General features: G+C 37.8%; 1 protein-coding gene across 6 annotated transcripts in view; it reads left to right on the top strand.

The window, feature by feature from the left end:
* The window catches only part of SETD2 (SET domain containing 2, histone lysine methyltransferase), a 128,348-nt gene that overhangs the window by 49,045 nt on the left and 60,979 nt on the right, over positions 1–18,324 (top strand). For 2 of the 6 annotated variants that reach the window (XR_006816419.1, XR_006816418.1), the window contains exons 8-13: positions 232–329; positions 2,633–2,759; positions 11,309–11,443; positions 12,501–12,620; positions 14,003–14,665; positions 17,334–17,616. Coding sequence is in view for 2 of the 6 variants with exons in the window: in XM_045990162.1 (XP_045846118.1) it covers positions 232–329; positions 2,633–2,759; positions 11,309–11,443; positions 12,501–12,620; positions 14,003–14,665 (1,143 nt within the window). In the remaining 4 variants the exon portion in view is untranslated. Of the gene's footprint in view, positions 1–231; positions 330–2,632; positions 2,760–11,308; positions 11,444–12,500; positions 12,621–14,002; positions 14,666–17,333; positions 17,949–18,324 lie in introns of all 6 variants that reach the window. The other 4 variants (XM_045990162.1, XM_045990163.1, XR_006816417.1 and 1 more) reach the window with 3 other exon arrangements.

Below are 18,324 nucleotides of genomic sequence, written 5' to 3'. Positions count from 1 at the left end.
TTACATGGTTCCATGCTCCATTTTATCTTGGAATACAGTTACTTTTAACATAAGGTAATACCAATTTGCCTGTAATTATAGTCAGTGATGCCAGGCATTCCCTATTTGTCTATTGGAAAAGCTTTTATTGTCTAAAGGCACACACATAATTAAGGCAGATGAGGATCTTTAAAGAAGAACACACAGATTAATCAGTTACTAATTTCTTTTCTTTTAAAAACAACATCTCAGTGGACTGTGAACGGACAACTGAGGGTCGGGTTTTTTACCACCAAACTGGTTACTTCAGGCTCAGAGTTAACATTTGACTATCAGTTCCAAAGATACGGGTGAGTATTGTTTTGATTCTGTTTTGCTGCTTCTGATGGGGCAGTAGACTGTTCAGATATAGAGATATAAAACTTTGATGTGAACTACTACGAAGTTACATGTGCCTCCAGGTCTTTACTCTTTCAGTTTTGTGTGTTTTTCCTACTGTATGACACTTGGGGACATTAAGGGATTTATGCAGGAACTGTATAAACTTCCTCTGAATTCCATGCTGTCTTATTTATATAATTGTGTTCTATATGTAATTTAAAAAACCCCTTTTTATTATGGAAATGTCTAGTGTGTTTGTGTGTGCATGTAAAGAGAATATAATATAAGCCCTGTGTATCCATCTTTATCTTTTAGTTACCAGCTCATGACTAATTTTTTCTGATCTGTACTCATTGTACTGTGAAAGATAATTTACGTGTTCTCTCTAGCCAAAATAATAACTGATGCAGTAGCAGTGAATACCCCTAGCATCTGTGTTGTGGTTTCCTAGAACCCACTAAAAGGAACAGGGTTCCTTGGAGGAGTGTTGATTTCAGGTTAAGACAGAAATTGAACAAGGCGATCTTGGATTATTTTGTTGTATCAGAAAACTAGTTATAATAGGTGAGAGTCATGTCAAAGGGACTTGGAGCTAGCTTGAATAGGCTCTCATATTAGTGAGAGTTCTCATTAACACTTGCATCAATAAGGATAACTATAGCGATTTGAAACGTACTATGTAAAACCCGTGAGATTTAATGATACTTTAAAAATAAAACTGCATTAGTCATAATAGAAGGTAACCGATTTATGATTTTTTCCCATGTTTTAGATATTTTTTTATTGTGGAAAATGTCACATAACATAAAATTCACCTTTTTAACTATTTTTAAAGTTTACAGTTTAGTAGTACAGTCATATTTTGTACAACTATCACCAATATCTAGTTCCAGAACATTTTCAGCACTCCAAAAGCAGACTCCATGTGTATTAACAAGCTCTCATGACCGATTTCCCCCTTTTCTTAGCCCCCAGCAAACACTAATCTACTTTCTATATCTGTAGATTTTTCTGGATGAAAAATCCAGAATCATACAAATGTGGTCCTTTGTGACTTCATTTAGAAAACATTCAATGTTTTCAAGGTTCATTCATGTTGTAGCATGTACCAATATTTCATTCCGTTTTTATGGCTAAATAATATTCCACTGCATGTATATACCGTATTTTGTCTTTCCATTCATATGTTAATGCACATTTGGGTGGTTTCCACTTTTTTGCTGTTGTGGATAATGCTGCAATGAACATTGGTGAATCAATTCATGATTTTTAAAAAGTAGTTTAAAAGTTAAAAAAGGGAAAAAAAAACGAGTCAAGCATTTATCCTGCCTTCCCCAAGTGAATTCTGCTTTAGATTAGAGCAAATAGTTGATGAGAGGAAGTTCTTCTCTTGGAGGTCATTTCAGCTAATAAATGAAGTAGTAACAGTATCAGCGTTTTGCAGCACCTCATGAACTAATGGATCTAGGCAGTCAATGGTGTAGCAGTCACGGGATGAGTCCAGACCAGGTTGTATGTAGGGCTCTTTCTCTTATGTTTGCACTGTCCTCTTTGAAGGAAAGGGTACTAGAAATCAAGTGTTTGTGATGTCCTGCTCTATTTATTGAATGATTTATTTTTAGGCCTTTGATTACTGCTGTCATAAACTGAATCTATCAGTTTACTTTAGTATAGTTTTTCATGCTTTTCTCAAGTCAGAATAAATGGCCGTGATGGTTTGTACCCAAGCTTGTAGACTAGGCCTATATTCTTTCCACCACTTTTCCTTGACTCCGTGGTAGTAGTTACTTAACAATGTTTCTTATTCGTATCTCATCCTTATGTGGTAACTTTTACATGTTTCCTTTTAAATAACCTGGACATACTGAATTTTATATCTGTGTGTATGTATTTATAACAGTACATTTTGTTTATTCTGTGTGCCTGTTACATTTACATATAAGAGATGTTGAACTATTTAAGCAGTTTTGTTCTCAGCTCAAATATGTATATGCTCTTTTATTTTTATATATTAGTAGGTACTCACAAAATGAAGAAATTTCTCATTAACTTCATGGCTGATTTTAATAAGGGAAGGTTGGAAAAAGAATGAATATTTTTTAAGAGCAGTTTTCAGGCATTTCCTTTAAATAGTAGCAGGTTTGTTGGAGTCTCTTAAAATAATTACTTGTTGTAGGCTGAATAGACTTCTCTTTCATACGTGATTGTTATATTGCTGATGTTTTTATATGGTTTACTTTCACATAACATGTTTTCTGTGCCCTTTAAACAGAAAAGAAGCTCAGAAATGTTTCTGTGGGTCAGCGAATTGCCGAGGTTACCTGGGAGGAGAGAACAGAGTCAGTATCAGAGCAGCAGGAGGAAAAATGAAGAAGGAGCGGTCCCGTAAGAAGGATTCAGTAAGTGTTTTGTCTTTCTTTCAGTTTTTACCATGTATGTTTTAAGAAGGGAGGTAGCTTTTCTGATTAAAATTTGAAAAGTCAAACTACAACCAGAGAAAGTCAGGATCAGATGAGATAATCAGGAAAAGAAGTATGGTTGCTATTTTTATTTCCGATTCATAGAGATTAGAATTAGGTATAGAGAACTATTGAAGTCTTGTAAACACATGGGCTAATAGTTTTTTGGGGGCCTGTAAAACTCCTAATCCTGCGTACAAATAAAATGTTTTTAATCTACTAGCTTACTTAAATCTGATCTATATTCATAATCTTTTCATAGTGGTTTGTTTTTTTGTTTGGAACTCTTAAAAGTTTGCAAGTGTTCTTACAATCTCTGAAAATCCTCTTTGGAGTATAAGGTGAGTTTTGAGAGGTGACAGGCAACCAGAGAGTGAGAATGGAATGGTAAAAGTGGTCTTTTCATTTACTGTATTAGCATAGTAATTAATGGCCTTTTTTATACCTCAGCTCACTTCACTTATACTGGAGGAAGGAGCTATCTTGTTAATAAAGGGACTCTTGACTGGGACAAGGACTTTGTGTTGTTGTTGTTTTCTTTAATCCTTTCACCAAAACAGTATTTCTCAGCCTCAGAACCACCTGGCAGGGCCCGTAATGAAAATGCACATTTCTCCGTCCGTCCCCAGACCTATGAATCCTAGTGGAGGGCTAGGAGCAGGAGCTAGGGGTCTAAGGGGGTGAGTCAGCAAATTCCCCTATGATTCTTCAGCAGTTAGCTCATGCCACGGTTTTTCAGGAACCAATACAGTAAGAATTATAAATGGCTGCATAGATTAAGTAAGTATAAATTACTGTTTAGATGAGGAGATAGAGGACGTATTGGGACAAAGGGATAAAAGTGTAATGGTTAAAAGGTGATGTCAGTAAGCCCAAATTAATTGGAGAGAATTAATTATGGAACATCTGAATTCTGTAAGGAGATGTAGATAGCAAAAAGCATTGGAAAGGGCAGTTGAAAAATTTAAAAAGGCCTTTTAAAAAGTACCAAAAGGAAACTTTCTACAAATACCACCCAAGATAAACACGTTCTTTAGAGTATTGTGTGTGCTTTAGCTGTCCTTTTTGGAGAGCATATGTACCATAATGGTCTGCCAGGCACTCTGCTAAGCACTTGACACATTAACTCATGTAATTCTCACAATAAGCCCTGAAATTGGGTACAAGGACTTTTTTTTTTTTTTTTTTTTTAACAGATGAGAACATTAAGGTGTCACCTAGTAGGTAATGGAAGTGAACTAGCTCTTGTCTTTGCTCTTAACCGTTATATTGCACTGCAGATTGTGGAGAGCAGTTCCATCCTCTTCCAACTCACACAGTTGTGGTCATAACAGCCAGTGTTTCTGTGTGCTAGAAAATAAATTTTAAAGTTTATTACGTTGTTTTGTTTAGAGTTTTAAAAATGGTATAATATGTTTATTTCTGCGATTTGTTTTTTTACACTTTATTTTAAAATTTGATACACATTGATAAATATGTAAACATTTTTAACCTCTATAAAGTTTTCCATCATACGAGTTTATTCATATATAGTCCTTCTAACAAACACTAGTGTTTTTAAGCTTTTGCTCTTACTGTCACAGCATCTGTACATGTTTCTGTAAGGTATATCCATGGAAGTGGAGTCACTGGGTCCTAGCTGGTCAGCCTTCTTTTTTCTTTTTTTTTAAAGATTTTATTTATTTATTTGACAGATCACAAGTAGGCAGAGAGAGAGGGGGAAGCAGGCTCCCTGCCGAGCAGAGAGCCTATGCGGGGCTTGATTCTAGGACCCTGGGATCATGACCTGAGCCAAAGGCAGAGGCTTAACCCACTGAGCCACCTAGGCGCACCCCCCCCACCCCCCCGGCCTGTTAGCCTTCTTGACTTTGACTGTTGCAGGAAATTTTTCTCTAAACTCCATTAATATTGCTTTTATTTTTAACTCTCCTTTTCTTTTCTTTCTTTTTTTTTTTTTTAAAGATTTTATTTATTTGATAGAGACACCAAGAGAGGGAACACGAGCAGGGGGAGTGGGAGAGGGAGAAGGAGGCTTCCCACTGAGCTGGGTGCCCGATGTGGGATTCAATTCTAGGACCCTGGGATCATGACCTGAGCCGAAAGCAGATGCTAAAGGACTGAGCCATTCAGGCGCCCCAACTCTCATTTTCTTTGATAGTTTATCAGAATAGCCACAAAATAGTCATTAAATGTGTTGCCCTATGCTAAAATCTCCATAAAAACTTCCCTTTGGCTATCTCCTATTCTCAAAGCTTACAGAATAAATATTTTTTTACAACTGTATTATTGGTGGGGAGTATCCTTATAATGTGATGGTTTCTTAGGCAGTGTTATAACTCCATCATACCATTATCAGATGGCTTTCTATCTGATAAGATTCAGGAACAATCCCAGCAGCACCAAAGTGTAGGCATTCTTTTGTTTGCTTGTGTTTATTCTGATTATGGTGCATCAGTATCAGTATAGACTTTGGCATTATAGACTAAATTAGGTGTAACATGAATCTAGTCATCATGGGTTGCTCCAGGTATGAATTTGAAGTTATTCTGGAATAGAATGCTGTAGCTAAAACTTTGGCCAGATAGAGGAATGAGCCAGAAGGATTTTCGATTCCTAGGAGGGTTATTTGCCCTGCCGATAATAAAGAGTTGAACTCTAGTTTACTTTTTCTTGGATTGTCGCCCTCTGAAATTCCCTTTTGCATGCCTAGATTCTGAATTTTAGTCAGCTATAGTTGAGGGTCTTGGGAATTCTTTTGGGTAGAGGATGCTATGGAGAGGACAAGATAGGACAGTTTAAAATGTAGTTTTGCATATTTTAATTATTAAGAAGAGTATGTTAATAGTACTATAGCCTACAACCTCCATATCAGCCCTTGATTGGTAAACATTTTTTTATTTCTTGCTCTTATGATTGCATCTATATATAGTCATCTCCTTAACAAAGCTAAAAGTTCTTCCAGTTGAAGTTGGTTGTTTTTTTTTGGGGATGTCACAGACCAGGTAACTAATAACCCAATGTAATTTACTAGGTAACTAAATATTTAGCTGATGGAAATATATGAAGTCCCTATAACCTGATGATATTTGTAGTTTGTAAAGTACAAGCAGGAAATAGTCTGAAACTTCTCTTAGTCTCTTTTGAGTTTGTGAAACTAATGATAACTAATTTACACAATAAAGAGGGTGAAAAGGTACATACTTGCTTTGAACACAAAACAAGTATTAATATCTAAAGTATATAGAGCATTCCTACTAATCAATAAAGAAAAAGCCAGCACAAAGGAAAAATAAAGAGACACCATCCAGACACTTCACTAATCCAAATAACCAATAAACATAGAAAGATGTTCAACTCATTAGGAATTAGGGCAGTATCAGTTAAAACTATCAGGTGTTATTTACATGCCTATCAGATTGGTAAAAAGTCTGATGACTTGTAAGAACAGGATCTTCTACACTGCTGGGGGTTGTAAATGGGTACAGCTGCCTTTTTTTTTTTTTTTTTTTTAATTTTTATTTTCTTTATTTGTCAGAGAGGGAGAGAGTAGAGCGTGCAAGGGCGGGGAGTGGCAGGCAGAGGGAGAATGAGCAAGGAGCCTGATGCTGGACCCTGATCCCAGGATCATGATCTGAGCTGAAGGCAGACTCTTAACTAACTAAACCACCCCGGCATCCCTGGGTACAACCACTTTTGAAAACACTTTGGAATTAATTACTGAAAGTGAATGGATATGTATCTAGAGTCACAGCAGCATTGCTTACATTAGAAAAAGTAGAAACAACTCAAATATCCATTAACACTAATATAGACAATTTATAATGTAATCCTAGACTGAAAAATTTGTCATGAAAGTGAAGGACTAGGGCTGCATGCAACAGAATGGAGGACTCCTAAAATTTAAGGATGATGGGGTGCCTGGGTGGCTCAGTGGGTTAAAGGCTCTGCCTTCCGCTCAGGTCATGATCCCAGGGTCCTGGGATCGAGCCCTGCATCGGGCTCTCCACTCAGCAGGGAGCCTGCTTCCTCCTCTCTCTCTGCCTGCCTCTCTGCCTACTTGTGATCTCTGTCTAATAAATAAATAAATTAATTTAAAAAAAATGTAAGGATGAAACACAAGCATGACAGAAGTTTTGTCCAGTATAATTTCCAGAAAGATTTAAAAAATAAAATTAAATTATAATATTTAGGGTTTTATATAGATGATAAACCTGTTTTAAAAGTAAGAGAATGATTTTCTACAAAAGTTAGGACATGTTATCTCAAGAGCAAAGAGGAGGTATTCTAAGAAGGGGAAGGCACATGGAGCATTTGAGGGATGCTGGCAATGTTCTCATCCCCTGGCCTTCTTATCACATGCATGTTGATTTTATGGATAATTCTCACCTGTTTGTTAAACTTACTTGTTTACAAATCATTTATATACTTTTTTTTTTAAAGATTTTATTTATTATTTATTTGACGGATGGAGATCACAAGTTAGCAGAGAGGCAGGCAGAGAGAGAGGAAGGGAAGCAGGCTCACTGCCAAGCAGAGAGCCCGATGCGGGGCTCGATCCCAGGACCCTGGGATCATGACCTAAGCCGAAGGCAGAGGCTTTAACCCACTGAGCCACCCAGGCGCCCCCATTTATATACTTTTATATGTACTGTATTTCATCAGGAAGTATTAAAAATACTGCTTAGAGCAATTAAAGATGGTTGATGGCCAAAATACTAAAGTATTAAAAAAGAGTAAATTAGGGGTACCTGGGTGGCTCAGTTGGTTAAGCATCTGACTTCGTCTCAGGTCATGATCCCAGGGTTCTGGGATCAAGCCCTGTACCGGGCTCCTTGCTCAGTGGGGAGCCTGATTCTCCCTCTCCTTCTGCCTACCCCTCCCCTGCTCATTCTCTCTCTCTCACAAATAAATAAAATCTTTAAGAAAAAAAAAATTTCTTGAAGTGGTTAAGCACTTAACAGAATAAAATTTTAAATGCTATGGAATTTTGCATTTTTATATATATATAAATGTTCATGTATCAGTAACTAAAATATACCTTAACCGTTTTTATACTTTCATATTGATTTTTTTTAAGATTTTATTTATTTATTTGACAGAGATCACGAGTAGGCAGAGAGGCAGGCAGAGAGAGAGGGGGAACCAGGCTCCCTGCTGTGCAGAGAACCAGATTCAGGGTTTGATCCCAGGACCCTGGGATCATGATCTAGCTGAAGGCAGAGGCTTTAACCCACTGAGCCACCCAGGTGCCCCATTCATGTTGATTTTTAGTTACTTCAGATCCTTTCCGGAAGGTGGTGACGCATAAATTAAAAATAAGTACTTGTAGTAAATGTAAATTAATGAAAGCAATCAGTTGGCCTCTTGGCTCCCTTCCTCCCAGGTATCCTAAAAGCTATTAATCCCACAATTCACAATTGATTGTCCACTTGAGTACCCAAAGTTATAGATGCTGTATCATACATAGGATTGGCATGATAACTTTTATGTATGTCAGTACAACCGCTAAGCTCATAATTGTAGTGGGAGGTTCAAAGGTTATTCACTTTCTGTATTTTGTTTGCAAAATTTTGTTATTTTTACTTCAGTTTCTGCAGGTTTACTGTTTATTTCCTTAAGAGAAGAATGCTACTGTTTTTATTTACCAGTGGAATTTTATATACTGTAGTGTCTTCAGTAAATGTTTATTAAATGAAAAATTTAAGAATTCGGTTTTATCTCTTAAGTATTCAGAATTAGAGAGGCCTTTCCTGGCTAATTATGAAAAGAAAAACCCCACCTCTCTCTCTTCTTTTAAAAAGATTTATTTATTTTGGTGAGGGCAGGGACAAACAGACTGCGTTGGTTGCAGAGCCCCATGTGGGGCTCAATCTCATGACCTGAGATCATGACTTAAGCTGAAATTCAAGAGTCAGAGCCTTAACAGAGCTACCCAGGTGCCCCAGAAAACCCCATCTCTTAGCCCGTAGTATTTGTATCTCAAAACTCTGTCCAAACTGAGGTTCTGGCTGTTGCACTTGGGGGAATAGTGGAATTTTAAAGCCCTTGGTCTTTCCTATTCTAATCCTCTAGATTTTTTTTTTTTAATTTTTTTATTTGACAGAGAGAAATCACAACTAGGCAGAGAGGCAGGCAGAGAGAGAGGAGGAAGCAGGCTCCCCGCAGAGCAGAGATCCCGATGCGGGGCTCGATCCTGGGACCCTGGGATCATGACCTGAGCCGAAGGCAGAGGCTTTAACCCACTGAGCCACCCAGGTGCCCCTCCTCTAGAATTTAAGACACAGGAGGTTTTACATTTAGGATATGCAGGGGAAAACCATCATTAAGGAAATTGTCCTGGATTAATGTTTAACCATAAACTGGTTTTTCTATATATGTCCTTAATCTCTTCAAAACATAAGCGATACTGGAAATGAAAAAGAAATGAGCCTTAAGTGTACATTTTAAAGACAATTTTTTTTTTTAAGATTTTATTTATTTGAGAGAGAGACAGTGAGAGAGAGCATGAGAGGGGAGAAAGTCAGAGGGAGAAGCAGACTCTCCAAGGAGCAGGGAGCCCGATGCGGGACTCTATCCCAGGACTCTGGGATCATGACCCGAGCCGAAGGCAGTCGCTTAACCAACTGAGCCACCCAAGCGCCCCTTAAGTGTACATTTTAGAAGAAAAAAAGTGAGTTTACATTTCTTCAGAGTCTTGCAAGTAGCATTTCATGTTTTCTTATTTTTGTTCCTTAGAGTTATGTGGGTTTTGTGGTATAATATAAAATAGAAATGTTTAGTGCCTTGCCTAAAATGTTGAGATGATAAAAAGTTAAGTAACAGAAAATTTCCTTAATGGATGCCGGGAGACTCAGTCAGTGAAGCCTCTGCCTTCTGCTCAGGTTATGATCCCAGTGCCATGGGATCAAGTCCTTGGTCGGGCTTCTTGCTCAGTAGGGAGTCTGCTTCTCCCTCTGCCTGCCACCCTCCCTGTTCATGCTCTTAATCTCTCTCTGGCAAACAAACAAATTAAAAAAAAAAAAAATATATATATATATCTTTAAGAAAATTTCCTTAAGGTTCTTGTCTTTTAGGGGTGCCTGGGTGGCTCAGTGGGTTAAAGCCTCTGCCTTTGGCTCAGGTCATCTGGGATTGAGCCCTGCATCTGGCTCTCTGCTCAGCAGGGAGCCTGCTTCCCTTCCTCTGTCTCTCTGCCTGCCTCTCTGCCTACTTGTGATCTCTATCAAATAAATAAATAAAATCTTTAAAGAAAAAAAAAAGATTCTTGTCTTTTGGATTTGCTTTCTTCTAATTTATTATCAGCGCATTCTAGAATTTTATCATTTCAGGCCATATTGGTTTACTGCTGTCTTTATATCTCTTCTGTGTTAGTTGCTGTCCTGTGTAGATTTTATTCTGTATTGCCACACTAATTATTCTCAAATTCCATTTTGATCAGATTATTCCCCTTTTTTGGGTTCAGTAATGGAGCTCTCTTGCTCATTCACATCAAATACAACCTGAGCCGAAGGCAGAGGCTTAATCCACTAAGCCACCAGGCACACCTGTTTCCCATTATTTGAATGTAATATTTGAAACTTCCAGGGAAAATATATATGTTACAAGGCATAATTATAAAAAGAACCACTTGTGAGTGCTTCTCTCCTTTGTGTTCTCTGCTTAGCCCCTAGAGGATACCACTGTTTTGAATTTTGTGTCGTACCGCCATTGCCTTTTTAAAATTGATTTTTCAGGCATGCATCTATGAAATTTTGTTTTTGAGGTTTATATAATCAGAATCATACAGCATGTAATCTTCTGGACCTTTTTTCATGTAACATGTTCATAAGATTGATGAATCTTGTTGCATTGGGCTGCACTTGATTCCTTTCACTGTGCTGTGATAACCTAGTGTATGAAAATGCTAATTTATATAACCTGGCCACAGACATTTGTTAACAGCTTTTTGCTATTACAGTGGTTATTCAGTGAGCTTGGTATAACATGTGTCTCGAACTATCTTTAGGATTTATTCTTAGGTGTGCAGTGCTACACATAGGGGATACAAATATTTTATTTTTGAAGCCAGTGCTTTATTTCTTCTGGCATACTTTTCACCTAACATTAATTTGCTCTGTCTCCTGTAAGAGTTGATTTTTGTTTGTTTTGGCTCATTGCAGTGACTTTAGCACTTAGGATTATACTTGACATATAATAAGTACTTGGTAAATATTTGATGAGTAAATGAAATGCTTTTCAAATTGATTGTACCAATTTTTACTTTCATCAACAGCATGTAAAATTCCTTTTGATATACATCTTTGCCTAGATTTGATATTATCAGACTTAATTTTTTCCCCAGATTAATCTAGTATACATGACATGGTTTCCCACTGTGGGTCTAATGTGTTTTCCTTATCACTGGCAAGGTTGAGCATCTTTTTAGGTTGTTTAGATTAGTGGTGCATTTGTTGTTTTTATAACCAGATACTTTTTCTTTGCTATGGCAGGTGGATGGAGAGCTAGAAGCTCTGCTGGAGAATGGTGAGGGTCTCTCTGATAAAAACCAGGTGCTCAGCTTATCCCGGCTAATGGTTAGAATTGAAACCTTGGAACAGAAACTTACCTGTCTTGAGCTTATACAGGTGAGTTCTTTGATATTAATTTATTTTTTGTTTCTGAATTTGAGTTGGGGCATCTAAAGTACAATCTAGAATGATGACAGGAGGAGGGATAACTCTGCGAAGAGTTACTCTTATTTTTAAAATGGTTTGAGAATTCTGTATGACTTTGAAAGTTTGTACTCTTAAAAATGTTCAGTTCGGCATCATTTAGTTTTTTAGTATTATCTTGTTTGCTTTCTCTCTGTAGCCAGAGAGCATGGTGGGATTTTTTTTGTGTAACAATTCATGACTTTTGATATGGTCCCCCTATGATTATTAGTATGCCAAGGCCATTTTTACCACAGGATCTTGAAGCAAGGAATTTTAATGATAATCTCGTTTACTCCAGTTTATTAAGTATGCCAGAAGAAGTTGACCAATAAAAAAAAAAGGATGATTTAAAAGAAAACTAAGAGAAAAAAGCCTTTTGAAAAAACATCTGAAAGGAAGAGAGAAATGAAAATTATTACACTATTACAGTTTTAGGTTTTTCAATAAAAATGAATATAATTTGGTTCTTGGTCTTTCAGATTTGAATTTCATTGTAAATGACATATTGGTGTTTGTTTTTCTGTAAAGTCTGTTTATATAAAGTCCAAGTTGACTGGATACAATTTAGGTATCAAAAAAAGTTATAATTTCTTTTTTTTTTTTTTTAAGATTTTATTTATTTATTTGACAGACAGAGATCACAAGTAGGCAGAGAGGCAGGCAGAGAGAGAGAGAGAGGAGGAAGCAGGCTCCCCGCTGAGCAGAGAGCCCGATGAAGGGCTCGATCCCAGGACCCTGAGATCATGACCCGAGCCGAAGGCAGAGGCTTTAACCCACTGAGCCATCCAGGCACCCAGAAGTTATAATTTCTTTAAAGCATTTGTTATTTGTACACTTTTAGTTGCATTAATCGCAATAGAGTTTCTAGGTGTTTTGTGAATATAAACAGACTTTTTATTCCTCTCTGTGGACCCTTTTAAATGTTCTGTCTGGTATTGCCCACCCCCAACCCAATAACCTGCATCCTGCTTCCCTTCCCCCACGGAAGAACACACATTCACAGTCTTGCCTGAAGTCTTTTCTGGAACGTCATGGGCTGTCTTTGTTATGGATTTGGATGGCAGAACTAGGTGATGGCCGGGAAAGTAACCAGAAGCTTCAGGAAGAGGTCAGTTCACAGTTAACTTGCTTATTTCTTAAAACCGCCATATAGAGTGCTTAGGTTGAGTGATAATATGAATAATAATGAATTTACCATTATAGTTACCATTGGAGTTAAATAAATATCATCTCAGTGTCATTCCTGTAACTATAACCTTTTACGTAGACCTTGCTAGTAGTGAGTTTGCCCCATGGTTTTCCCTTAAGTATCCCTGTAGCTGAGACTGCATAGCTGGGAAGTGCAAGAGCAAGATACCACATCATAGTTAAGTGAAGGATCTAGTTTGTTGCTAAAGCCATAGTTTTAAACGGGAAACCATGTGAAACTTACATTTGGGGGCTCTAAAAAATTGGTGAAGAGCCGAATTCTGGAATGGCAAGAGTAAGAACATTTTGAAGAATCAATAAGTGTTTTAAGATCTAAATAAATGTTCCTTGGCAATGTCATTAGTGGAGTTGTGATATTTATACCTTCCATGAAATAATATTTTAACCTAGTTTAAATGTAGTTCTTTTTTATCATAGTTTCTAATATAATACCGAAGTCATTTAAAAATGCACTTTAAAAACAAAACAGGAGTGAGCAAGTAAGTGGTTGTCTTGCCTCTCTTCTTCTCCCAGGAGATTTGGCAATAAGTAGAAGTTGAGGAAGACTTAAGAGTTTCTTCCTCCCTTTCTTCCTTTCTCCCTTTTCCCGCCCCTCCCCATTCCCTTTTGTACAGATCTAGTTGACTTTATTAAATGATTCTATGATTAATGATTAAATGAATTCATCAGTATTCCATCTAGAAAGTAGAGAGGAACAACTTACTTTGGGGTTTCTGTACATCTACATTGGGGAGTACTTTAGAAGAAATTCTTGGATTCCAGAGTGGAGGGGATGGTTATCTCTGGAGAGAGAGAGTCTTTCTTTGTTAGCTATTTATCAGAGGCTAAAAGAGGTAAGTAATAGCTGCATTTTTTGTGGGTGAAATATCATTTTAATATATGTTGTTGCATAGTTCCCAAGCCTATATATCACAGTCACTTGGAAAACTTTTTAGAAAAACATAGCCAGGATAAGGTCCACTAGTATATATATCTTAAAAGATCTACACAGGTTTGAGAACTACTGATAGAAGATATTAATCGATCCTGTTTGATATCGGGAGCAGTTACCTGCTCTACATTTTATTCTTGCTGGTCAGTCTTTAAAAAGTTTTCCTTCCTTTCTAGAGGCAACTAGTATTATAATTTTTAACCCTTTTGTAGTTATAGAGACTTAGGTCTTGATAAGACAGTAAAGAAAACCGACAGGTCTTCCAAAAATGATCTAAGCCCCAACCAGAGATTTGAAAAGTCAACTGTGTAGAGTGATGTGACTTTTTTTTTTTTTATTTGTTTAATCAGATTATAAAGACTTTGGAACACTTACCCATTCCTACTAAAAATATGTTGGAGGAAAGCAAAGTACTTCCAATTATTCAACGCTGGTCTCAGACCAAAACTGCCATTCCTCAGTTGAGTGAAGGAGATGGATATTCAAGTGAGAATACGTCACGTGCTCATACACCACTCAACACACCTGATCCTTCCACCAAGCTGAGCACAGAAGCTGACACAGACACCCCCAAGAAGCTCATGTTTCGGAGACTTAAAATTATAAGTGAAAATAGCATGGACAGTGCTATCTCTGATGCTACCAGTGAGTTGGAAGGCAAGGATGGCAAAGAGGACCTTGACCAGTTAGAAAACGTCCCTGTAGAAGAAGAGGAAGAGTTACAGCCACAACAGCTACTCACACAACAGCTACCTGAATCTAAAGTTGAGAGTGAAATCTCTGTGGAAGCCAGTAAGCTACCCATATCTGAACCAGAGGCTGACACTGAAATAGAGCCCAAAGAGGGCAATGGCCCGAAACTGGAAGAAACCATTGCTGAGGAAACGCCGTCCCAGGATGAAGAGGAGGGTGTATCTGATGTGGAGAGTGAGAGGAGCCAGGAACAGCCAGATAAAACAGTAGATATAAGTGATTTGGCCACCAAGCTCCTGGATAGTTGGAAAGACCTAAAGGTAAGAAAACATTTTTGTTTATTTTAACCTGAATTACTCACATCTAGAGTTCCACGAATCCTACGTTGAATTACCTACTTCTTTAGCTATACATCTATTTGAAAAATGGAATGCCATCTCTCTTACTGACAGCTGATTATATATGTCTCAAACATCTTTTAAACCTTGGCAAGAGATATAGCAGCCAAACTAATATACAGATGTTCCCTTTTCTTCATTTAGAAAAGCATATCACAGCAGTGAATTCAGTTTTTCAAGTGCTCTTTACATTAAAAACAAAGCCAGAAATCCTTTGAGAAACAAACGTATGATTCTACGTTTGAAAATTCTTTGTAAGATCCTAGGTTAAAAAAAAAAATGAATGTTTAAGTTGATTGGAAATTAATGTATTGCATTAATTAGAAATTAAAATGAAAAATTAAATGGAAAACCAAGGTAATTTAGCACCTTCTCATGAAAAATGATTGAACATAAATTTCTGTTCCAGTAAAATAACTTTATATGGAGGTAGTTGGTATTCAGTTCCCCTGTTGTTTTTGAAATAGGCCTGCCGTTTAAATGCCTATTTCTTTGGACAAAAGATGTTATCTAGAGGAAAAATAGAGGGGTCTGGAACCCTTAACGTTTAATACATACATAATCTCTTGTTAAACAATGTAGCAAGATGTGTAGCGTTTGCTCTGTAGAAAACCCAGGCCAGGTCTTGGATAAACACAGAAGTGAGTAACAGGATGAGCCTAGGAGAGAGGTGTTACATTTTGATTGTAAGTGATATGGGTCTGGGATTCAGGTCTTGAGGACCCCGTGGGAACAGGTTACTTGCTAGCTTCTGTTTTTCTGTTCCTCTCTTCTGCCAGAAATGAAGCAGCCAGATAAACCAGCAGTGCAGGTTTATGTGCAGCAAGATGGACATCTGAATCCTCTCTGTCCCCAATTATGACTACAAAGCTAACCCAGTAGATCCTGCAATTTGACCCATATGAAACTGGCCTTATACTGAGCAGAATGAGTAGTGGGTTGGTTGTGCACTGTGCTTACTTTTGGCATTTGTAATTTGCTGTGTTGAGACCCTTCTTTAAGTATTGTGTGGTTTCAGCTCATTGACCTATTCATGCTACTCTTTCCCACCACTTACAGTTTATCATTAACTCAACCTTCTGAAATCCTTCCTTTTTATAAACTTTAGTAAAAGGAAGGATTTATAGTAAATCTGGTTATGATATGACATGTGAACTACAGGAACCAGAATTTCAGTTAAATTGAAAGAGATGCTGGGATGGTCATTTGGGTGAACCTTCATTTAAGGCCTGCTTTGTGAGGGCACAGGAGTCTGAAAGAAGTCCCTCTTGTGTTCAGAGACTGCTAGTAGAGCCTCTGGCATGACTGGCTTCATAAGGAAGGTGGGAATGGAAACATGTACATGAGTGGACATAGAAAGGCCTTACAGACATGGTTTTATAGAGCAAGGGTGGGGGGCAGACCCAGTAGTATACTTCTGCCTGCTAAGTCTCTGGTTGACATAATTTTCAGAAATGAGACATAATCATCTTTCTTAAAAACCCGTCTTAAAATCTAGGAGAAGTAAGTACTTTTGTTTCTCTGTGTGGTAGTTTTTATTGTCATGGTAGTGGTATGAATAACTCTCTGGGATATCCTTAACTCAGTTAGCTATAACTGGTCATTTAAACTCACACTCTAGACATCTTTGAGTCCTACAAAATTACTTCTTCCCCTGCTTGTCGTCCTCCCTCCTCCTATCTGAAAGATCAAAGCAGTTGCATAGTACTACTTAGTTTGATGATCCTCTTGATTTGAGGTTTAAAATTTTATTCATACTTTTAAAATATAGCCTTCTTAACCTTCATATTTTGGATTTATCTGATTCTTAGCATCAAAGAAGCCATCAAATAAGATTTTCCTTCTTTACACTTCTATTTTGCTCTGGAATCATTACCCATCTAGAATTAGAGTACTGAAAGAGGTTATTACTTGACTGAACTGTGATGTTTTGTTACACATTGGTGCTGGGGCTCTTGATTCATCTATCATTCTAATTAACATTTACCATGGTTCTAATTTCAAAAGTTTGATTGTGGTTGTCCTTAAATAAAATTTTTAGCTAGCATTTAACCAGAACATTGAAATCAGAAACCTGTAATATGAACATGTCTTAGATAAACACATGGACTTGATGTGATTACTATATACCCATACTATCCCGGCATTGAAAGAGTTAACTACTTCTGTCTGACTTCCACCTATGTGTTCAAGTAGACTTTGGCAGAAAAGAAAATGTCTTACTCAACCAACCTTTGTTAAGCACCTGTTGCCAAGCACTGTGTTAGTTGCTGATGTTGATTCCAAGATCATACTAAAAAGCATTGATCTAAGATTGTGGTTAGCCACTCCAAGCTTCCCTGACCTTCTGGGGCCACTGTAACATTGTTGGACATGTGTTCCACTTGGCCTTTCTACACACTGGATGGAGTGAAGAACTGAAAGAGGTTGCTTCAGATCCTTAATCTTGATTTTGCTGTGAAGGCAGACCGTAGGGATCATCAGTAAATGAGAAAGGGTGGGAGGGAAGGGAATGAAGCTTCATGAATTACTCTTTGTCCTCCCAGATCTGATGATGATCCCCCTTGTAACTTGAACCATTTCCATCTAGCTTCTCAGGGCAGCAAGGAGCTTGTTAACATCACCAGCTGACCATGTGTCTCCTTTTCTCAACTCCATTTTCAACTTCGTGCTGAAGAAAAACAAGAACCTAGAGTGCATTCTGTGAAGAAACAGGAAGATGGTTGGGAAGTTGGATGATGCATGAAAAATATAATAGGTGAAAAGAGGACAGAGGTGGTTAACTCACTGGCGCCGGCGTTATTTTGGTGCGTCCATTGCCGACAATGGATGTCGTTCTGGGAAAATCCCGACTCCTGGCGAGAAAGGATTAAGTGAGCTACTTTTTCTATACCTCTATACACAGGACTGCTGCCTTGGCTTCACAGGGCTTACACATTTTGACTCCTAAAGTAGACCTCAACAAGAAACATCACCTAACACATTGCTACACATAAGCATGGATTCATTTTCACATGCAGATTTACCAGGCTACATTTTCAGCAGGGACATGTGCATATATTTCTGTTCGCAAAAGGAATTATTGTACATCACCCCTCATGCTGAAAATCTACCCTAGACTTCACAGGGCAAAACAGCTGGTTTTAAGTGGTGATTAATTATAATTTGACTGGAAAAGTCTTCATTTGGATCATGAGAAGAAGAGGTAAGGTTCCCATGAATTTGGCAGTTTTCGTTTCAGTTAAATACCCAGTAGATTATGATGGCTAGTGATTCCAGAGCCTCTCTTGTAAATACTGAGATTACAGGATGTGCATTTCTCCTTACAAAGAGATCTGGGTAGTTATAATTACACCTGGATTAGATGCTTTAGGGGCAACATTCTGTATATGCGATAAGTTGGACTGTTCTTTTTTTTTTTTTTTTCAAATTTATTTGACAGCACAAGCAGGGGAAGCAGAAGGCAGAGGGAGAGAGAGAAGCAGGCTCCCACTGAGCAGAGAACCCAACACTGGGCTCGATCCCAGGCTCTGGGATCATAACCTAAGCTGAAGGCAGATGCTCAACTGACTGAGCCACCC

The sequence above is a fragment of the Meles meles genome, chromosome 20 (assembly GCF_922984935.1).
Source record: "Meles meles chromosome 20, mMelMel3.1 paternal haplotype, whole genome shotgun sequence".
NCBI lineage: Eukaryota > Metazoa > Chordata > Mammalia > Carnivora > Mustelidae > Meles > Meles meles.
The sequence above is the reverse complement of the archived record's forward strand: the minus strand, read 5'-3'. Positions and strand labels throughout refer to the sequence as shown.